The sequence below is a fragment of the Moschus berezovskii genome, chromosome 1 (assembly GCF_049115385.1).
Source record: "Moschus berezovskii isolate FMDL1 chromosome 1, NW_MosBer_1.0, whole genome shotgun sequence".
Lineage (NCBI taxonomy): Eukaryota > Metazoa > Chordata > Mammalia > Artiodactyla > Moschidae > Moschus > Moschus berezovskii.
In genome coordinates, this window is record NC_142460.1 from 149332583 (window position 1) to 149356603 (window position 24021).

General features: G+C 46.4%; 1 protein-coding gene across 1 annotated transcript; it reads right to left on the minus strand.

Moving 5' to 3' along the window:
* Positions 1-13691: 13691 nt before the first annotated feature.
* CHST2 (carbohydrate sulfotransferase 2) lies at positions 13692-18723 on the minus strand. Its single transcript, XM_055412254.2, has one exon. It carries the CDS (start codon positions 18575-18577, stop codon positions 16994-16996), a length of 1584 nt encoding a protein of 527 aa, XP_055268229.1. The 5' UTR covers positions 18578-18723; the 3' UTR covers positions 13692-16993.
* Between the last annotated feature and the right edge of the window lie 5298 nt (positions 18724-24021).

Below are 24021 nucleotides of genomic sequence, written 5' to 3' on the forward strand. Positions count from 1 at the left end.
AGAAGTTATGCAAATAATTTGTCACATGTACTTACATATAGAACATGCATATGTGACCCTGAGATAAGACGCTATAGATTTACTCAAAATTCATGTTATGGTTGTGTGAAAAACTCTTATGGTAGAACTATATTCTTATTAAATGAGGTGAACAGAAGCCAGAAAAAAAGAAAAGATGAGCATTGCCATGTTTAACTAACATCTAATCTTTAGAGGGTTTGGTGAGACAAGTTTTCTTATCACCTGAAAGCAAGCTTAAAAATGAGAGTATTTGTCATTTTTTTTCTGTCACTTATACAATGCTTGTTTGCTTTTGGTCCTCCAAAAAATGCACACTCACAAAGACTGAACATTAAACTCTGGACCCAGCCATGTGTCTAGCATGCTGCAGGATGGAAGCCCAGAGTTCATTTTGACATGTAGTATTCCCTTGACTGTGACAGATCTCAGATTTCAATTAGCTTTCTTCAGGCTCCCCAGATCAAGAAGAATCTGGTGGGCTGTTAACATATTCGTAAGCAAACAAATGTCTGGTCCTTTGGCAGGTGCCCAGGATGTGGTGCCAGGGAGGGGTCCAGGCATCCATAGGGCAACCAGGGGGAGCTTTCACATCCTTCACTCCGTGGGCCTTGACCAGCTGTGGATGCTGCTCCTGTCTTTCTGAGCACCTTTGTCTATACATTTATAGAAGTGAGCAAGGTGCCCACGGAAAGAAGCCTGACATACACTCGAAATCACTTAACTGATGGGGTACTGCTTGTGCAGAACCACTCCAGGCTAAATGTTGGCACAATGAAATTGCCTGTAGGTCTGCCTCAGATTTGAATGTGAATATCAATCACCTGGGATCCTGTTAAAATGCAGATTCCAATCTGGCAGGATAGGGAGAGGCTAATGCTGCGGACCGGAGGACCCCATTTCCATTTGCCATTACATAAGCATGGTTTGGAGGCATCTCAGGTGCCAGGCATGGTGCCTTCTGCTGGAAACACAAAGATAAGACAGGGGGCCCTGCCTTAGAGACGCTTGTGTCATAGGAGAGACTGCTTACCACACTCTGGGAATGTTCAGCATTCGTTTGGGTTCTTTGCATTACAAAAAAAGAAAACCCATCCAAAGCAGTTCAAGTGCAAAGGATATGAAACTGGCTCCTGTAATTGCAGAGCCCAGGGAAGGTGAATTTCAGGTTCGGTTTGAATTGGGGCTAAAATGACATCACAAATGCCTAGTTTCTCTTTCTCCACCAGTACCTGGTTTCTCTCTCTGTCTTTTAGCTCTGCTTCCTGTGGTTTGGCTCCTTTCTCCTGAAGATAACATGGATACCCGTCCATATTTCTCCTCTTCTTAATGAGAGTGCCTGCTTATCCCAGAAATCTCAGCAAAAATCTCAAGGTATCTCATTGGCTCTAATTGGGTCATGTGTTCACCCCTTACCCAATCCCTGTGTCTGGGGAAGTCAGACTTCCTCCATGCAAACCCTAGCATTTAGGATGGAGTTAGCTCCAGCAGAACCACATGTACCAAGAGAGCAGGAGGCATGGATTCCCAAAAGAAAATCAGGGGGTTGGATGCTGAGCAGCCAAAAGCCCACAATCACAAGAGAAGTGTGATAGAAGAAAGTGCATAGAGAAAAACACTGGTACCTGGTAAATACTATCGACAACGTGCAAGTGTGTATGTACGTCACCAGCCACAGGCAAAGTGCGCAGTGGCTGGAAAGGACTACTGATTGGTTTCTTGGAGGCCTTTAACACGACATTCCCCTACCTCCACTCCAGCCAAGGTGTGGTTCAGGCACTCTAGAAATATTTCATTCACTGCTTCAGTGCAGGAGATGAGACGTGAAAAGCATGGTTTGTTTCCAAGATTAAAGTTGGAATTTAGTGAAGTTGGAATATAGACCAGATTGACACGCAGCGAATATTTTTAAGCCAGTACAAAATACTGTGTAGCTGAGTACCAATTCGTCCTCAAAGAAAGGAGGCATTGGTGTAAGCTGGGATAGAAGCGTCCACAGACATGAACATACAGATGGAAATAATGAGCTAGCATGTGCACTGGGACGTGAAAAGACCAAACTAGTTGTAGAAGGGTCAACTTCAAACACCAGGGATAAAGGCAAGATTTGAACTCTCAGGTCAATGGCCTTCTCTCTACCATGTCCCAGACCACCATGACATGTTGAAAACCCATCTGACATCCTGGCCCATTTCAGCTTCTTAACATCTTCACCTTCAATCCAACCCTTGACTGAGAACTGCACCATCTCAGAAATGTAGGTCTCAAGAATTCCTGACCACTTGTTATACATTCTATCCCTCCAGAACTGTGTGTGTGTGTGTATATATATATACACACACATGTGTATATAGAACTGTATGTGTATATATAGTATATATATATTATATATGATCTTTTTCATCGTTGAAAGCTTCAACCCAGTACTCCTACTTGTTCTCTATCCATTACCCATCATCCAATCCACCATCTTCTCTACACCTAAGCTTAACAGTTTAGGTGTAGAGCAGCAGACTGTAGCTATAGAAACAGGCAACCTTTAAATTCATTGTCGTCTCAAATGCCCAGAATAGTTATGATGATGATGATGTTGATGATGGTGGTGATATCATTAGCACCTAACATTTACGAAGTATCATTATGAGGCAGCCTTATTGTCAGCTCTGAGTCAGTAAATACATAATTCTCTTTGGCTTAATTTAGCTCAGTATTTCTCAGCGGAACCACTATTGGCATTTGGAGCAGGACAGTTCTTCATTACCAGAGACAGTCTTATGCACAACAGAACATTCAGTAACACTGCTCCACACTAATGCCAATGTCATGGCAAAACACATATATACACACAGTTTTCCAAAGGCTGATCCTCCGTTTTGCCCCCAAGTAGATTTCAGGGACAGTTGAAAACCAATGGCTAAATGGAAAGAGTACCAATTTGGACATCAAACTGCCATTTACTGTACTTCGATCTTGAATGGGCCACTGAACCTCTCTGAGAATCAGTTTCTTCGTCTATAAAAGATGGATCATAATTCTACTGCTGCCCAGTGGTAGCAAGTTTCCAATGATTTAATAAAATGTTAGTGAGAATATTTAGTGTATTCATTAGGATTGTATGTGACTGTAACAAAAAAAATTTGACAACAACAGTTTAAACAATTAGGTGTTTATTTTTCCACACCACAGGTATTCTGAAGGCTAGTGACCCATGACTGGTATGGTGGCTTCATGATCCCATCAACATACATATCTTCTGTCTTTCTCCAAGTGGCTTTTACATTCATGACCACTTCTCAGTCACAACATAGAGACCTCCCTTCCAGACTCCAGACAGACCAGCAGAAAGGAGGGAGGAAGGAAAGAAGAAAAGTATGAAGACAAAACGGGCAAGAAAAAGCTCTGTCTCAAGAAAAACATAACATCTAAAATTCCCCAGCAAATTTCCATTTGCATCTCATTGGCTGTCGCGGGATCATTCCTACCTACAAGGGAGACTGGGAAGTATTTTTAGCTGAGCATTTTGCCTCCTTGAACAAAATTAAGATTCTGTGAGTAAGAAAGAAGGGGAGAATGGATAGTGGGTAGGAAACCAGTAATATCTGCCATACTTAGTAAATTATAAAGTATTATATTAATAGAAGTGTAAGATGGCATTATTATTGAAGCCTGAATAAAAATACATCACAAAATATGCTATCTCTATGAATTCATTACTTGAATTAATTCCCATCACTTAAATAAATGAGTATTCTCATTTACATCCAAAGAGCATGGCAGCCCAATTTACTAATAAGGTCCATGGCCGCCCATATTTTAACATAGCAATGCAAGACAAAACATCTTTAGTGTGCTCTAAAGAAAATTCAGTTCAGTTCAGTTCAGTCGCTCAGTTGTGTCTGACTCTTTGCGACCCCGTGAATCACAGCACACCAGGCCTCCCTGTCCATCACCAAATCCCGGAGTTTACTCAAACTCATGTCCATCGAGTCGGTGATGCCATCCAGCCATCTCATTCTCTGTCGTCCCCTTCTCCTCCTGCCCCCAATCCTTCCCAGCATCAGACTCTTTTCCAGTGAGTCAACTCGTCGCGTGAGGTGGCCAAAGTATTGGAGTTTCAGCTTTAGCATCAGTCCTTCCAATGAACACCCAGGATTGATCTCCTTTAGAATGGACTGGTTGGATCTCCTTGCAGTCCAAGGGACTCTCAAGAGTCTTCTCCAGCACCACAGTTCAAAAGCATCAATTCTTTGGTGATCAGCTTTCTTCACAGTCCAACTCTCACATCCATACATGACCACGGGAAAAACCATAGCCTTGACTAGACGGACCTTTGTTGGCAAAGTAATGTCTCTGCTTTTTAATATGCTATCTAGGCTGGTCATAACTTTCCTTCCAAGGAGTAAGCGTCTTTTAATTTCATGGCTGCAATCAGCATCTGCAGTGATTTTGGAGCCCCAAAAATAAAGTCTGACACGGTTTCCACTGTTTCCCCATCTACTTCCCATGAAGTGATGGGACCAGATGCCATGATCTTTGTTTTCTGAATGTTGAGCTTCAAGCCAACCTTTTCACTCTCCTCTTTCACTTTCATCAAGAGGCTTTTGAGTTCCTCTTCACTTTCTGCCATAAGGGTGGTGTCATCTGCATATCTGAGGTTATTGATATTTCTCCCAGCAATCTTGATTCCAGCTTGTGATTCTTCCAGCCCAGCGTTCCTCATGATGTACTCTGCATATAAGTTAAATAACCAGGGTGACAATATATAACCTTGACGTACTCCTTTTCCTATTTGGAACCAGTCTGTTGTTCCATGTACAGTTCTGACTGTTGCTTCCTGACCTGTATACAGGTTTCTCAAGAGGCAGGTCAGGTGGTCTGGGATTCCCATCTCTTTCAGAATTTTCCACAGTTTATTGTGATCCACACAGTCAAAGGCTTTGGCATAGTCAATGAAGCAGAAATAGATGTTTTTCTGGAACTCTCTTGCTTTCTCCATGATCCGGCGGATGTTGGCAATTTGGTCTCTGGTGCCTCTGCCTTTTCTAAAACCTGCTTGAACATCTGGGAGTTCACGGTTCACATATTGCTGAAGCCTGGCTTGGAGAATTTTGAGCATGACTTTACTAGCGTGTGAGATGAATTGGGCCCTGATTATTCAAGGTAACAGGAAAATGTGAAAGTGTTAGCTGCTGTTATGTCTTATTCTTTTCAACCCCGTGGACTGTAGTCCTCCAGGCTCCTCTGTCCGTGGGGTTTTCCAGGCAAGAATGTTGCAGTAGGTAGACTTTCCCTTCCCCAGGGGATCTTCGAGACCCAGGGATCAAACCCAGGTCTCCTGCATTGCAGGCAGATTCTTTACCACCTGAGCAACCGGGGAAGCCCAAGGTAACAGGAGGTAATAATAAAGTATATAAATGAATATAGAAGAGCATTTATTGGTTTAAAGACACCTGGAATTTATTCCCCTACTTGTGATCAATGCACTCTGATTTTCTTGTGAAAAAACTACTTTCCCACAATGTGTGCAGGTTAGTGGTGATCTTGGGTGACCTTGGCCTGCAGTGGCTTGAAGCAGGATCTCAGTTCCCCAACCAGAGACTGAATCCAGGCTGCAGCAGAGACAGCACTGAATCCTAACCACTGGACCACAAGGGCCAGTGGCCAGTAACAAGGCCCTGGCTTGTCTGCTTTGGAGAAATGAATTTCAACAAGGAGACAGGGGATTTCCTGGTGGTCCAGTGGTTAAGAATCCACCTTCTAACGAAGGGGACTTGAGCTAGATCCCTGGCCAGGGAATTAAGATCCCACATGCCGTGGAGCAACTGAGCCCAAGTACTGCAACTAGAGAGCCCAAGTGCTGCAATGAAGACCCAGCACAGCCAAAATTTTTAAATAAAAAAGATAGAGAGGGTAGTAAAATAAGTACAGTGTTTATTAGGAGGAAAAAAGTATGTGTGAATAAACATACACAAGTGGGCAGAGAAAGAGTCGCACATTTGTGGGAGTTTAGATCACTTACATGGGGCAGTTCCTCCAGGTTTTCAGTGGCCAGTCATCTTGTTTGCCTGGTTCTGAGTCCTTGTTTGGTATAACATAGCATCCTCCCCCATGCGTGTGCATCTCTTAGCCAAGTTGGATTCCGGCACAGAGGCCTGTGGGAAGGTTGACACCACCTATTATGGAGTGGCGCCCCTCCCTTTTGGACCCCCAAGGAGCCTTTCTGTAGTCAGGGGGTGTCCTTGGCCTCAAGAATGAGAAATAAGTGGTCTCTCCATCTTTTATCTGGGCAGGACTCTGCTCCTCTCTGCCCCTGACAGAATCCTGGGGTCCATACATCTCCTGCCTCAGTGGGACTGCCAGTCAAGGTGCCCTGATCAGGCGCCAAGGAACAGACACCTGCTCCAAAGCCAGCCAATGCAACTCTCTCTTCCAAGACACTGAATTCTGAATGTGTGAAGCAAAGCAAACAAAAGCAAGAGAAAGGAAAAGGGAGAGAGTACGGGAGAGAGGGGGAGGGAGGAAGGGAGAAAGGAAGGTTAGGGGAAAAGAGAAACGCAGCATATCCAACCTTGCTTTTGAGCTGTTCTTCAGGTCTGTGGCCTCCCCATATTTTTTCCAGTTAACACCCTGCTTTGCTTAATGTAATGGAGTGAGGTTTTTCAACCAAAGACCCTTAACTGGGACCTGAGAATGACACTGGCAGACCACCCAAAAACTCAGCTGTCTGCTTTGGTTTCAACCTCATCTCTTACTAAAGCTTGACCAGAATCCCAAAGGACACTTCCCTGATTCCCAGACATTCTATAGCATTATTGTGAAATACTGGAGTGGCCAAAAGATGGTGGGAGCCAAGGAAATTAAAAATTCTTAGGGCGAGGATGTGTCAGAGAGCCCTTGATTGGGAATTTGGGGCTGCGATTTCTAGTTTGTGTAATTTCTCTGACTGTGGACACAGAGAATGTCTTTCAGCCTCTGTGCATCTCAGTTTGCACACTTGAAGATGCCTGAGCTGTCTCTATCACATCAGTTTTTATAACATACCAGTATTTCCTAACTTTGCTAGGTCTCCACCTGCCCACCAAGTTCCTACCTGCAAAGCCCATAGAGTACAAGCCATATATCCACCTCCCAGACACCCCCTACTCCTTGAGCAGTGCTCACGACACCTCATCCTTGAGATTTTAAATAAGATAGCCTAGAAGCCCTGTGTCACAGCTGGAGAGAAATTTCCCTCCCCACCGAGTGCCTCCAGGGACAGCTGTGGTAACCCCACACTTCTGCAGATCAATTCTAGCTCAAGTTCTGATTCCTCTGAATTTGCAATTGCCTCCCTGCCTTTCACCTCCTGGTGTTTTTCACCCCATGTCATCCTGGGTGGCACTACTCTGATCTCTTTAAATCACCATGCGGTCATGAAGAGCCTATAGCAGCCTTTGCTAGAGGTTTAGGAGTATTTGGGGCTTCCCTGGTGGCTCAGATGGTAAAGAATTTGCCTGCAATGTGGGAGACCTGGGTTTGATCCCTGGGAAGATTCCCTGGAGAAGGAAATGGCAACCCACTCCAGTATTCTTGCCTGGAGAATTCCATGAAGAGAAGCCTGACTGCAGTCCATGGGGTCGTAAAGAGTCAGACACGACTGAGCTACTGACACTTTCAGCTTTAGGGCTACAGAGGCAACCATCCTGCAGCTAAGGAGGGCAAACGCCTCCATGCTGAACAAGACTCTTCCTGTCACAGCCATTCTCTTCTCTTCTGGGGCCAAGCCCTTCTCTTCAGGGAGCATCACTACAGGGTCCCCTCCTTGGTCTCCAGCATCCCTTCACATTGCTTGTCTCCTATTATTCCTCCCTCAAACTCTTCATCTCTCCTTTCAAACTCTCTCAGTCCCCAAATTTCCTGTTCAGATTTTATATAGCTTCTTCCCACCATCAAAATGGCCTTTTACATGTTTTGCTAAACAAAGGTCATTCTAAGAGGAATTCTGACCAACAGCTGACCAACAGCACTTAAGCCAAAAATTCTTTCTGCTAAAAACAAAACAAACAAAAAAAGGCATCGCTAACGATACTGATAACACCTGTTCCCTGGCTGAAGGCATAACGCTTCCAGCATTTAGGAAGCATTTCTCAGAAAGCATTTGACTAGAATAAAAAGCTTTGCTATTTGGTTAGTATCCTCTTTATGGAAACCATGTGAACCCTCATGTACCAAGCAAAAAGAAAGAGGCTTTGTCACTTACTAGCTGTGTGACCTTAAGAAAATTATCCATCTAAACCTCTATTTCCCTTGTGTAAAGAGGGACACTCCATCATCTCATCACAAGCAAAAGAATATTTTCTATTTCTCTAATTTTGTGTCTTTATGAGACAATGGATGTTCACTAAGCTTAATGTGACAATCCTTTAGTGGTGTATGTAAGTCAAATCATTATGCTGTGCGCCTGAAATTTATACAATGATGTATGTCAATTATTAAGTGAAGTGAAGTGAATTGAAAGTCGCTCATGTCTATAATGACCCCTAAATGAACAAATTTTTTTAGGTGCTTGAGACATAAAGTCACTTCTTTTTCTTCTGAAGTCACTCAGTCATACCCAAATCTTTGTGACCCTATGGACTACACAGTCCATGGAATTCTTCAGGCCAGAATACTGGAGTGGGTGGCTGTTCCCTTCTCCAGGGGATCTTCCCAACCCAGGGATTGAACCTGGGTCTCCCACATTGCAGGCATATTCTTTACCGACTGCAATTATACTTCAATAAAATTGGAAGAAAAAATGGGTACAATAATAATAGTTACTACATAGGATCGTTATAAGTCAGACAGAATCATACTTGCAAAGAATTTTGCATAGTGCCCAGCCCATAACAAATGCTCTACAAAGGGTAAATGATACTATCGTTTTCACCATCACCATTAGGACATTTGAAAGTGAAATTAAAATGGTGATAGAAAGTTATAAAGAGTACAGCACATGGAGAAGTCACTGGGGAAATGTGAAACTATAAATGAAGACTTAACCTAAAAAAGTGCACTCAGAGCTCACATTCTGGAAGGATACTCATCTCACCAGCAAGGTTACTTTAGCTCAAAAACAGAGCTAAAAACTATAAATGTGAATGCCCATTCTTTCAAAGAGAAACATGTTTTACTTCTATTTTGCTTTTAGAAAGAAATAACATAATACCCTCCTTCATCTAAAGATGCTGAGCACCAATACAAGAACATCAAATATCTTAATTCCTCCCAGGAGCTAGTTCAATTCTAGAGAGAATAAGGTTTTGCCAGAGTAACTGGGACATCTGAAAACGGAAATGTAATATTCAGACCTTCATACCATATCTTGAAAATTTTCCAGTCCCTGAAAAAGTTAAAAGACAATCATACCAGCGATGAGAAATGCATGTCAAAATAAATACACAGGCTCAGCCTGCCTTATAGCAACACATTTTCCTAGTGGGCCCTTAAAATTGTATCATTTCTACACACACCCCAGTGTTCATAGAAGCACAATTTACAATAGCTGAGACATGGATGAAACCTAAGTGACCATCAACAGATGAATAGATAGCAAAGATGTGGATACATACAAGGGAAACCTACTCAGCCATTAAAAAAAAAAAAAAGAATGCAATTTTGCCATTTGCAGCAACCTGCAAATGGACTTGGAGAGCATTATGCAGAGTGAAGTAAGTCAGACAGAGAAAGACAAATAGCGTATGAGCTCATCACTATGTGGAATCTAAAAAATACAACAAACTAGTGGATATAACAAAACAGAAGTGGACTCACAGATACAGAGAATGAAACAGTGGTAGCCAGTGGGAACGGGGCAGGGGAATGTAGAGGTGGGGAAGCAGGGAACAAAGTATCAGATGTCAGATAGCCTCAGGGATGCACTGTCCAACACAGGGAACATAGCGATATTTTATAATAACTGTAAATGGAAAGCAGCCTTTAAAAATTGCATAAAAAATTTTAAATATGTAAAAAATATGCATATATATTATGCTCATAATAAAACTGTATCATTTTGTTTGACCGTAATTTAGCTGTTACCTTTCTTCTAGGGGGCTCCAAATTATTGTTGTTTCTCTGTTTCAAACGTTTAATATGGAAGGACCCTATTTGAGGCTTTCCACAGATCTTTTTTGGAATTCCTTTTTGTCCATATTAATTTGACTTGCTTTATCTGCTTCTGTCTAGCACACATATGAAGCTCAGCCCATGGAGAAATGTCACATCTTAACTCCAAAGCTTCTTGGTCACTGTCCGTCTGGCTTCTTGGGTGACCCCTTTTATATAGCACTCACTTTTCTAAATTAATGTTTTTTAATTCACTGTACTATTTATTTAATTTTTTGGCTGCGCTGGGTCTTCGTTGCTGTATGAAGGCTTTTCTCGAGTTGTGGCGAGCAGGGGCTACACTCTAGTCACAGTGCCTGGATTTCTCCTTGCAGTGGCTTTTCTTGTTGTGAAGCATAGGCTCTACAGCCTGAGCTCAGCAATTGTGGCACACAGGCTTAGCTGCGTTGCTGCATATGTAATCTTCCCAGACCAGGGATCAAACCCAAGTCCCCTGCATTGGCAGGCGGATTCTTTACCATTGGACCACCAGGGAAATCCAGCACTCACTTTTTAAAGACTTCCAAGCAAGATGCTGCTTCAATGTTAGGAAGACACACACATAAGATCCAGTTTCTTTTCTCTTAAAGGACCATGACTAGGAGAGGAAGTAGATTATTAACAACAACAACAACAATACCAACCTGCAAGGACGCGTACCAATAGATCTATGCACAGATCTATGCAGCCAGAATGAATAGGGGATAGAAAGCAAGAATTCACAAAATAGAGAAGACACAGGAGGCAGGAGGGGGACAGAGTTTGGAGAACTTTCCCCAGAGGACAGCAGCACATACTATACCTACAAGGAAATAAACTTAGCCACCGCACCCGGCACACTGAGAAAGCAGAGCAGTTGGCTCAGCACACCCTGCACCTTACTCCTTGAGTTGATTGTAACTTGACCTCCTGCTTTTCTATACATAGACTCTCCCTCTCTATTATACACGAAGCAAATGCAGAGAGTCCCATGGTAGTTTCAGAAGGAAGGGAACATTGTCATCAGCAGAATTTGCCAGTATCCTCCTGCTGAGGACAAGGAGGTCAAGCTCTCCATCCTCACGCAAGACTGTCTGACCTGTTCTTATGGGAAGGATTCCTCCAAAAGCACAGGCTAAGTATATATAAAGTTAGAAAATAACTTCCTGAACTCAAGAAAGAAGTAAATATTCAGATCAAATGGGCTTGATGAATACTAGACAAAACTAATAGAAAGGGACCAGTTCCTATGGAAGCTTGACATTTTAGTTTTCATAAAAGGAATTCTGGAAGATGGGGGTAGGGGGGAGAGAGTAAAACAAACAGAATAAATAAATTAGCTACAAGGGAAGAAAAATCCAGACCAGAAGTTAATAGAGCAACATCCATCCTGAGCAGGATTGGTCCCAAGTGGTCTCAAGTCCAGCTGATGACTTGGAGGACCTTGTCAATCACTGGCAGCAATCATGGAGGATTATTCGTCATGTGAGCATCGTCTCCTTTGAATTCATCATACAGAGTACACTTGTCTCCCCAGGATGTCTGTGCTTTAACGATAGTTCCACATGATACCCTGCACCCACTTTCCAGGAACTTGTAGGCCACCACTGTTAATTCCTTCCTATAATTTAATATTTCATCTCTGTCTCTGGATGCAGGACTCACTTCATGGCAAACAACCTGTGTAGTTTGTGGGCCCCACGCTCAGAACCTCCCAGGCTTGGTTTAATTCTCTGCTGCTGCAGAGTTGAAATGCTTCATAATTTTTTAACAAGAGACCCCACATTCTCATTTTGCATGGAGCCTCACAAATTATGTGGCTGGCCCTTTCTGGAGGGCTCACTGCCTCAAGGTGCATTTCTATCAAGACTTGTCTACACACTCGGGATGGGGGCCATTACCAAATGGCTCTGAGTATAGCTTTCGGTTACAATGATCGTTTTCATCCTCATTTACTTGGCAGGGTGACTGTCATCAACCTGAAAGTTCAAACAGCCCCCAAACGCTTCTGATGTCCAATTACAAATAACTGGTTTGGTCAAAAGTTAAACTTTGACCTTGGCCATCCTCTGTCATCATGCCAGGTACATAGACAGGCCCTGTTTCTTTAAAGCTCCTTTCAAGTTTATAAACAATCCCACCCCCTCAACACTGGCTCATAAAATTTCCCATTATACAAACTTAATGTGTTATTCAGAACCGAATGATTTCCTTAGCATAATTTGACGAAGGGTGTGCAGAACTGCATCAGATGTAATAAAAGTCAAGCCCTGTAATTTCAATTATTAAACACTTGTACTAGAGCCTGTACCCGAGCAGCTCAGTGGCTCGTACTTGAACTGCCAAAGTAGCAGCTGGGCTGCCAGAAAGAAGGGAAGGTACAGAAAACCAGCCTGTGTTCTCAGCCATGACAGATTTGTAAGGGTCCTTCTCAAGATGAGTGACCAAAGGGGTCTATAGACTGTACATTTACCTCAGGACATCCCATCACACAGCTCAAGTCATTCCTCAGATTGCAACTGTTGTTTTCTACATGTCCACCTTGGATCCTGACACAGAACTGTCACCAGCTCTGATAGATTCATTGCCCACACGCTCTCAGAGGCCTGAGAAAAGTGTCCCTCCCCACATGCCCATTTGCTGGTACGTTAATAAAAGCATGCTCTCTTCCAGACCTCGAGACAGTGCGGAAACGCACTTGTACGTGCAGGAGGGTATGTGTGCTATGTGTTGGGAGGGAGAAGGAGGTCAGGGGAGGCTGGAAAGTGACACCTGGTCCTTATTCACAACTACAGATAAGACACGCCTTCTTACTTCCCTCTTAGTCTTTCTGAAGTCATCTCTAGAGACTGGGTTTCAAACACGATTTTTATTTCATTGCTCAGACCCAGGGAATATTCACTTAATGGCCTCACTTAGATTTACATTCATTTCAGACAGGAAAACGCAGCCACAACTCCCCTGTGTGCAACAGAAATCCTGGACAGAACTGGCCACGGCCTGCATGGGGACAGGCATCCTTTGTCTCATCCAACATCTACAATAGGACCCAATTCCTGCAAGTAACTATTCCCTGCCTGGGTGAAATTCACAGCACTCAAGGCCAGAAATAAATGTCACAGGCTTCTTGCTGGTGTATAGCACAGGAAGCTCAGCTCGGGGCTCTGTAATGACCTAGAGAGGTGCAATGGCAGGTGGTGGGAGGGAGCCTCAAGAGGGAGAGGATATATGTATACATATAGCTGATTCACATTGTTGGACAGCAGAAACTAACACAACATTGTCAAGCAATTATACTCCAATTAAAAAAAAAAAAGAAAAACCACAGGCTTCTGCAATCATGAACAACATCCCAGTCCTCCCTTAAGGTATCAGGGCAGCTTTTATTCTGCAGGTATGTTCTGATCCCTGCCTTTTATCTTGTTCATTGGAAAAACAAAGGATAAAAGTTAAATTCCTCATTTGGAAACTTTTACCTCTCCCATTCAGAAATTCTAATTCATCAGAGGGAAATGTCAGTCTATACACAGCAACACCCCCCACCCCCACGGCCCCTCAACAACCAGGAAATCTTGAAAGTGTTCCTAGCGCCTATGCCTCACATTTAAACAGAACCTAAGATCCACTCTCTTCAGCAAACTTCGGTGAACAGCCAGGCACTTTCTCCAGGTAACTCATTTTCCCACTCTTCCCCTTCTGAGAACTTTCAAAATTGGATAGTTACATATCTCACTCAGTAAGTACTTATCAAGTACCCACTGCGTAGTAGACACTGAAGGGAACAGGATTTGCCCCAGTCCCCGCCCACAAGGTACCCACGGGTCAGTCTGAATGAGGCCTTTGAGTGCCTCTGAGCTCCCTGAAACTCAAGCACCCAGCCTGGGCTGCTGCCTTTTTCCAAACTCATATTTGTTGGTTACATGCACTAAGGAGATTTCGTTTTACAAATAGAGCTTTCTAATTAGCAAAGTCATTCCAAAGTCAAAGGGGTAAGTCAGGCGTGCTATGGGTTGAACAGAATTTGAAAATAAAAATCACTCTGATAACCTGCTCTGAAAAATACTTCCTCCTGCTGATGGACTTATTGCCAAGCTGAGAGCAGTGAAAAGAATCTCTTTCACGTTTGCTGCTTCAGAAATGGTCCCAGGCTTAGTTGCAATCTGTTGTGACATGAGTCTGCGTGCACCAGGGACTGACCAAGGCTGATTAACGCCCCAAACTGCTTCCCTCCTTCTCAGACCTGTGGAAGGTGAATGTCACTAATACGATGATCTCGGCTGTTAGTTGGAACAACACCTGTCTCACTTTCCTAGAATGCAGCAAGGTATAAATCTCCAGGAGCAACAATCCACCCTGTCAAATTACAGAGCCCAAGAGTGGCAGAGTGGAGCAAAGGCAGCTGCTACAAAACAAGAAAATTACAGGCAGAAGCTCTGTTCAAGCACAGCAAGGGGAGAACTGTTGGTGTTCAGCTCAAAATTTCATCTGAGCAGAGACCACGAATGTGCTGCAGGCTGCCAAGCCTCTACGTGACATCTCATATTTTTTAAACGCAAGATCCAAAAACATCGCGATTCCATTTTAACGCAATAGAAGTCCAGAGAGAAGAATGAATTCCACTGCTTAAAAATGCTTCACTCGAAAACTAAGTGTGAATTTTACTGTGATTAAGTGAAAAGAGTTGATTCTAATGCCACATGAAATTTGTTTTTAAATGGTTCTTTTATTCAGAACGGTTGCTTTTTAATGATGTTGTCTTAATTTTCTGCTAAACCTGTTTCATCTCCAGTCATCCAACATTAATATTTATTTTGTTCATTTACTTTTAAAATATTCTTAAATTAAAGCTGTTACAAATATTCTACTGCTGCTGAAGATAATTCAGCATAGGCGCTACCATGAAAATATCATAGAAACCATATTCAATGTGTTATAGCTGTAATCTGGCTTAATAAACACAACACTATAAACAATTTTAGTAAATTAAGAAATATCCATTCTAGAATGTGTTATAAAATCAACTGCTAAACACATCCTTTTTTTAACCTCTGTGCTTCATCCCAGAATTAACAGTGTAGTTAGATTTCACATTGTAATGAAAATTATACTTAAGAATCATCTTGGGTTAAAGTATTTCCCATGTACATATTCCTCTCCATTCTATTTTCCTTAAAATAAAACCCTCAGCATTTAACCTATACAGATTGGCTTGCACAAATCTCACAATAAATTACAGTAAAATAGCTACGATGAACTTGTACCGTATTTAATGTAATATATAACTACACTCTTGTTCCTATTTAGGCTTCATAACTTTATATCATAACACAACATTCTGCAGAATGCTTCAGTACAAATGGGCTCAGGACGGCAGCAACACCATTACCATTACAGGAAAACTGCAATGGTTTTTTCCCCTAGAAAATACCAAATCCCAAAATCCAACCTGCTAACTCATAATTCACTTTCATTTCCTCTTCCCCATAAGTCATTTTCATATCTAAAAGAAGCTCTTGGTTGAAGCCTTATAATGTCAGAACATGTAGCTAGTTCACAATTTTACTTTTAGGAAACATGATAAAGAAAAGCAATGCTCCCCACAGGCATCCTAAGTAAACCAGTATTAATTCACATTCTCTTTTCATTAATTTGGCTGGGAAGCCGGGAATAAGGGGGATAGCCTGTGGGCGCCCTTACAGTTCTCAGATCAAAAACTTCCCTTTTCACATGCCTCCGTGGACTGTGTCAGAGGCAGAAACATTCCAAACTCAGAGACTTGTGTCACTTTTCTAATCAAAGAACTTGTTGACTACCATTGCCAACAAAACATTCACACTAATTTTTGAGGTTTGTGTTCACACCATCAGATGGTTTTTGAACTATATACTTATCTTTTAAGAAAAAAGTCCTGTTTCTGAACCAAACTCAGGACCAAAACATCGGTCTCTGGTTCAAGGTTTCTCAGTGTAACTCCAGGGTAATCAAAACCGAATGCCTTCAGACCCTCAAGGGGTTACTTCTTCCTTTCCGTGCCCCAAGTGGAAAGTAGTGCCATGCTTTTTCCTCCACCACCCTGCTTGTTTTTTGCCTTTAGAATTTGAAGACGTGTTCCCATTCCTGGGCACCAGACAGGCTGTGATTTCCCTGGGAGAAAACAACTCCAAGGTAGGGATCAAGGAGTCAGAGGCTGCTCCCACCCATCTTAACTGTTTTCTAGGAAACAGATAGGGGGGAAAGAGGGTGGGAACAAGAGAAGCAGATTCTGTCTGAAGCTGCACAGGACAAGGAACACAGGTAAATCCAGAGTAATGGAGGCAAATATTTTTAAAAAAGAATATTATTTATTCTCTTCTTTATTAATACTCATGTATGACCTTTGCTTTTTACATAAGAGTCTACTTTATAAGAATGCCTCCTTGGTTTAGCATGCCCAATGGGGCTTTCACTTCAGGACCACTTCCCCTTTTTCCCCCCTCCCCTCCCCCCACATCCAAAGACTCTTCTACTCGTTCACAGATACCACGAAAATGTTGTAAACAAGATTTGCAGTTACCCGATCTTGATTTAATCAACACCCCACTTCAAAATGGAAGGCGGGTAGGGAAGAGGGGAAGAAAAAGTAGAGGAGAGAGAGAAGGGCAGCTGTGGTCAGAACTTTCAAGTCGCCTTTTCTGAGATGTGTGTGCATTGTGGCTATTTCTTGAAATTCCATGACTCAAAACATTGACAGCAAGTGCCTGTGTATTTATATTATGTATCTATAACAGAATATGTGGGCTTCCTCAGTTTGGATCTGGGCTGTTTCTGTTGAAACACACCACAATCCTTCTGTGGGTGTCTCCACAGGGAGTCAGGTCTCCCGGAACCCCTCTCAGAGTCGGGGTTTCCGGAGCAGGGTCTTGCTGAGGTCTTTGACCTCTTCAGGGCTATTGACCCGCTCGTAGCCCAACACGGCCATGGGCTGGTAGCAAAACTCCTCCACCTGTTTAATCTGCTGGAAGGTGAGGGCGGTCCGCCAGGCGTTGGCGGCCTGTGTGGCGTTGCGGGCTGACACCACAAAAGGCTTGGAGGAGGAGCCAGAGCCACTAGTCATGTTGAGGGCAAACTGCTCCATTTCGGGGCTCACCAACAGCCCCACAAAGTCGTACACCCTCCGTAGGGTTTTGACAGGGTCTCCCACCAAGTCCTCGTACCGCACCACTAGGTAGTGGCCCTGCAGCCAGTCAGGGGGCTGCAGGGCCGTCTGCAGGGTCTTGGCCATGCTGTTGCAGATGACCTCCATGGCGCCAAGCGCGTGGTAGTCTGCCGGCCCGCCCATGCTCTCCTTCTTGACGCCCAGTTTGTGGCCGGGGGCCTCCAGGAAGGGCATGCGGTGGGCTCGGGGGTCCCGGCTGCGCACCACTTGCAGGCTTTCACGGATGAGACCATGGCGCGAGCGGATGCGTGAGCTGGCCACAGCGCGGGGGTCCCGCACCAGATGAATGACCTTGAGGTCCAGGGCCGGGTCTCGCAACAGCGGCGCCAATACGGCCACGTCGAAGACCCGAACGCCCTTGATGACCAGCGTGTGGTACTTGCGGCACTCCTCCTCGAAGCGTGCCAGGCGCTGCGGCGGGCACTTCTTGCACACGCGGTCGTCCACCAGTCCCACGACCTCCTTGCGGTAGGCGGGGCACAGCGGCGAGGAGCACACCACCTTGTTGGTGGCCGCGCCGAAGATGCCCAGTGTGGTGAGGTTGCGCCCCCCGCTGCCGGCGGGGCTGTACAGCTGGAAGACCGAGAGGTCGCAGCGGTAGAGAGCGCTCAGCATGTCCCGCGCCGCCCCTTGCAGGGAAACGGCGTCCCCTGGGTACAGTTTCTGCCACACGTGCCACACCGGCTCGTAGAGGAAGAACACTTCGGGGTTCTGGTTGAAAAGCTCGCCGAAGAAGGACGAGCCTGAGCGCCACGTGGTGAACACATACACCAGCTGCCTCTTGTCCCCGCCGCCCCGAGTGCCATTACCTAGAGGGGCTGCGGCCCTCGCCGCCCCGGCCGCGACTGCCGGAGCTGCCGGGACTGCGGCGATCGGCGGGCGGTATGGGGTCTGGGGATCCAAGCGGGTGTGTGCGCGGGGCGGCACGGCTGGAGGAGGCCCTGGACGCCCCCAGCCGCCCGAAGCCGCCCCCGCCCCGGCACCCAGCGACCCGTCGGGGCTGCACTGCTGCAACGGCTCCTTGTGCCACTTGTAGTCCAGGAGGTTGAGCATGGTGAGCACCAGCAGCAGCGCGTAGCCCGCGCAGAGCACCAGCGCCTTCCTGCGGAACACCTTCATTCCGAGCGGGGACGCAGGCCAGCGGCGACCCAGGCGCCGGGGCCACGGCGGGAGCAGGGCGCGCGGCCCGGCGGCGGGCGCGGCTGGGAGCAACCCGAGGGGCGCGCCCGCGGGTAGGGCTCGCGGCGGGCTGCGGCTCATCACAGGCACAACCCGGGCCGGCAGCGCGGAGGAGGCGGCCCTGCAACCCGGGAGGGGGACTCGGCGGCCCCGCTTCGGGCGCTGGGACTTGGGCCGCGGCTCCGAGGCGGGCGCGGCAGCAGAGGCGGCTGGTCCCCGGCGCCCAAGACTGGTTCTCCCATGGCAGCGGCTCCGAGAAGGACCTGCGAGGGGAAGCGGAGTAAGCCGGTGCGCCTCGAGTCTGCCCCCAGCCGCCTCCTCCCGCTAAGTAACGCCCACCCTCCGGGCTGCCTGGCTCCCCAGCTCACCTGGAGCCGCGGGCGCGCCCCGGGGCGGCCCAGGAGCACGGCCCGGCGTTCAGTCCTGCTGTCACTCGTTCCTCGATTTCTCGAGAGCTGTTTTCCTCCCGGGGTCCCCGCGCCTCCGAGGGGGCCGCGCGAACTGGCAGCCCAAGCCCTGGGCAGAGTTTCTGGGCAGCGGGCGCCCTGCGGCTGGAGAAGGGAAACTTTCACAGGGCCCGGAGCCCTGCTCTGTGCTCTGCCGAGTTCAGTGCGCCCGGCTCCAGCGGCGTCTCCGCCGCCCTCTCGGGACTGTAGCTTCCTTCCTCGCTCTGGGGGGTGAAGCTGGCCGAGGGAGATGGGGGGGAGGGGGCTTATACTGGACCCGGTTCCCGGCAAAGCAGCTCCGCCTCTCTCGCTCTCAATCTTCGCGCCCCGAATCTTCCCATCTTTTAGGCGGTGGTAGATGGGGCTCAGCGCGACCCTGCAGCCGCGGCGGCAGGAGCCGCTTCTTCCATCACCAGGAGGATGCCCTCCGGGAGGGCACTGCCGTCAGCCCCCGCCGCTTCTCAGCCTGCGACTGGCCCGGAAACCCCCTACATACACGCAGCTCTAGGCAAAGGAACTGGGGTCTGCAGCGCTCTCTTGCCCGTCCCGCCCCCGGCACCAGGCTCTTCTGGCCAACGAGGAATCCGGGCAGAGAAAACCCCCGCCGCCGCAGCAGCCGCCGCGCGAAAGCGGCGCCCAGGAGGATGCAGCTACGCGCCTCTCCCTACGCCGAGCGGCTGCAACGCGCTCGGGCCAGCCTCTGCGCGGCTCCTGCCAGCCCGCGCCGGGTTGGTGCGCGCCGCCGTCTGTCGCTGCGGCTCCTCCCCTTCGCCGCGCCGCCCGCCCCCTCGCAGCGCCCAGCTCCCGCCGCCGCCTTGGGGGTTGAAGATGCGGGGCCCGATTTACAGCGGCGTCTCTTGGGCCTCCATCCGCTCGGCTGAGGCCGTAGCCATCCCAGCTTCAAGCGCCAGGGTACGGATGCGGGGTTCGGAGCGCTTGGGCGCCTCGATCTCTGGGAAACTTGGATTTTGTGTGTGCTGCTGCCGGCACAAAAAAATGTGCAAAACCGCACATTTTTGCTCTCGGAAAGAGTTGGTGACAAAGTTTGGGCAGAAATCCCCCAGTGGATTCCCACTCCGCCCGGGTCGGCGCCGCCGGCTCCCGGTAGGAACCCTGGACGCACCCGCGCCTCGGAGCGCACCGAGGACGCAGAGCACCGCTCTCGGGCTTCCCACTCCCGGCGCGCCCATTCCATCTGGCCTGAGGCTTCTCCCTCACCAAGGAAGTAATAAGTCTTTCTGGCCCCGGGGTCAAAGAAGCAGCTTCAGTTTTCCAGAGGAGTGTGCCAGCGGGGCGTCTTCTCCCCGCTTTCCTCCAACTATGGAGAGGGCCTCTCTGGTTTTATTACGCCCCCAGCAGACGCCCTCGGCATCTCGGCTCCTAATGATGCGCCCGCTGTGATTGATGTCCTCGGGAACTGGGGTGATAGGGGGTCGGGGGGTGACTATTCCAATTTACAAAAATACTTGTTTTGCTTCTTGGTTTTAGAGACGCGATCAAAAATTTGACCCTAAGGGAAACGCAGTTGTTGAAAGTAGATCATTTTAGGTTTAAGTACTTTTTTTTTTTTTTTTAAAGATAATGAGGAACAGCCCCCTTCCCCCTCTCTTTCTCTTACCAACAGAGACTAAGCCATAGCTGACTTTCAGCCACAAAATGGGGACACTTAAAATAGCCTCCTGTATTTGAATGGTGATGAGGAGTTAGATGCCCAAATGATTAATCCCCACATGAGAGCCCTGGGCTGAATCGCTCAGAATCCCGAAGGTTCTTGAGGCTCAAAGTCCGCTGGTAACTGATCGTCTGGAGGCATTTTGCTGCTTCCTGTCCTGATGGAGTTTTTAGAAGTTTGACAAAATTGCTGCACGTTTATCTTTATACTATGTGGGGCAGCCTTTTTCAGCCAGAGGATACTTCTAAATTTAAAATATTGTTGTTTGCGCCATTATTCTTCGGTTAGTCTTACTGAAGTACGAATCAGTACTTTAGTACTTACTGAAGTGCAAGGAGTCTTAGAAAGTGACTTAATTCATAGGAATTTTCAGGGTAGAAAAATGTTCCAAGAACTTGATTTAGCCTCGTTTACGGAAATATCCCGAAAGCCACGGGTCGAGTTCAGAATTTTTTTCCCCGTGGTTCTGATAAAGTGTAAGGATGAGACATTTCAAGGACAGATTTTTTAGAAATGAAGGGAGGGAGCATGAAGGTGGAATTTTATACGTAGCCTTCTCAAGCAGAGTGGCGTGTCCCCTGGGAGAAGTCAGGCTAGACAGGTTTTTAAGCCCTGTTTTACAGAGTTTCATGGAATGACTTCCCATCTCTCCATTTCTGGGCCCACCCACTTCCCTTCCCCTGCTGTCTCTACTCCTCTCTCTTCTTCCCTCTGCTCTTTCCCCCACAAAACTGACATGAAACTGACACATGAAAGAGTGGAAGAGAGGAAGTTGGAAGGCACAGAAATCTCGGAGTTATTATTCAACTTGGTTCTGAGAAAAATAATTTCTAATATTTAAAATTTTGTCCCTGGCTTTGTGGTTCCTCAGAAAGCTCAGTGAATTGCAGTCATTTGATGTAAGGACCCTTTTTAAAACCGTTGTTTGCATAGAAACGATTTTGTCTGCAATTCTGTAACACTTTCCCAAAGAGGGCAAAATAGTAAATCAGCTTGCCTGACATCCCCACAGGGAATGCTCAGCTGACATCAATTTACAGGTTCCAGCATCTCCACCCTCTCCTTGCTTGCAAATAGTTTACCGTTTTGCATCATGTCATGATTAATGCCAAACTTCGTCAGGACTAATGACATCCAAAAACATGATAATGCCTTCCCTTCCCACATTGGTTCAGGAAGTCCTTTCAATTTTTTTTAATCCATGTATCCCTTTAAAAAGTAATGACCGAGACATATTAGAAGGCACATAAGTCCATTGCCAGAGGAGCCAGTCAGGGCTAGCCTTAATTTCAGGGCTAGCCTTAATTTCAGCTCACTGTTGAATTCACTGCAATTGAGTCTTTTCCATGAAGCTCCTCAGTCTACTCTCTGCTGTCTGGGATGTGGAAAGGAAACTGCTGTTGGAAACTTGCTGCAGCATTTACCTAATCCTGGACAGAGAGGAGGTCTAACATTCTGGGGTGCTGTAAGCCCAGGGCCCAGTCTGTGGAATGTGGCAGAGAGGTCTTCCCAGAACTTTCTCTGTAGTCTGAATTGGGTGACAGCATAAGGCCAGGTCTGTCTGTGTCCCTGTGGACCACAGCTTCACCTCTGGGGAACGCCTGCCACTGGGCACCAAGTGCCAATCAATCATTCATCGGTTCAGCAAATACATATTTCCAGTGGAACCTGAGTGCACAAAGTTGGATTCATCATAATCCTTGACATCATTAGTTCAAGGGTCGCCCTTTTCCTTTTTCATATGGTTTTAAATAGTATGGCTATTAAATGAATGTCTCCCCTAGTGGCTCAGGCGGTAAAGCGTCTGCCTATAACGCAGGAGACCCGGGTTCAATCCCTGGGTCAGGAAGATCTCCTGGAGAAGGAAATGGCAACGGACTCCAGTATTCTTGCCTAGAAAATTCCATGGACAGAGGAGCCTGGTAGGCTACGGTCCGTGAGGTGGCAAAGAGTCGGACACGACTGAGCGACTTCACTTTCACTTTCAAATAGTATAATGAATCCTCATGAACCCATTCTAGAGCCCAAGAGCCTCCAGAGGTAAACAACTCTGCTTAATTTAGTTTAAAAATTGAAACAAAATGGTCAAGTTCAAGGTGCAGGGGACCAGAGTGGAGGTTGGGGTGGGGGAGCGGGTTGCCTTATCTGTCAAAAAAAGAAACAGCCTAAATAGTGTTATGATCATGGAGGAATTCTTTTGTTTCCACCTTTAAATTCTAGTATGTAGCCCCCAGTCATCCTGAGGAACTCTAGCTCTTCATCAACACCAGTGACCTCACCACTCACACACCTCCACTCCCACCCCTATGCCCCCCCCATCCCTGCCAAGTCTTATTTATCACCAGCTGGATGAGAACAGCCCACAGTTCCCCCACCGCCCCGGGTCTTTCTTCTCTGCAAAACACTTTACTACTCACTTCCCTTCTGACACTGCAGCACACCAAATGTGTGGATTCTGTGACACCAACTGGGTGTCCAGCAAATTAGCTCAATGCCAACACTGTTTACCTGGAGAGAGTGTCAAATCCCAGAGATTTAGAGCTCAGGGCCACTAGACTGCCCCCCCATATGCAATGTCAATCACAATCCAGATTATCACCTGGGGTCTGACCAGTCGGTCACAAGTAAGAGGTTCCCATGACCTTCTTGGGTTCAATTAATGTGCTAGAATGGATCACAGGACTCTGGAAAAGTTTACTTACTTTTATTGATTTATTATAAAAGTATATTGTAAAGAATACTGATGAACAGCGAGATGGAAGAGATACACAAGGCAAGGTATGCGGGAAGGGGCATGGAGCTTACACGCCCCCACTAGGCTCTCCCAGCACCAACACATGTTCACCAGCATGAGGTTCTTTGAAACCCTTACTGTTGGAAAGTATGGAGGCCTCTCAGATAGTCATGACCAATGATTAACTCCATTTCCAGCCCTTCTTCCCTCACTGGAAGATGGAGGCTAGTGGAGAAATTCATTGTTTCTTATGTGACTTGGTTTTTCTGGTGACCAGCCCCCATCCCGAAGCCCACCCAGAGTCACTTCAACAGAACAAAAGATGCTCCTAGTACTTTTTTTTTTTTTTTGGTTTGGACCATTTTTAAAGTCTGTATTAAATTTGTTACAATATTGCTTCTCTTTTATGTTTTGGTTTTTTTGCCCAGAGGCACGTGGGATCTTAGGTCCCCCACCAGGGATGGAACCCTCACTCCCTGCCTTGGAAGGTGAGCTGTTAACCACTGGACCACCAGAGAAGTCCGTAGTACTCTTATCACTTAGGAAATTGCAAGGGTTTTAGGAGTCTTGTGCCTAGAATCAGACATAGACCAATATATGTATATTTCTTATTATCTCACGCTAACACTGATTGGGCTGTTCACTCAACCACTCATCTCTTTTATGATTATTT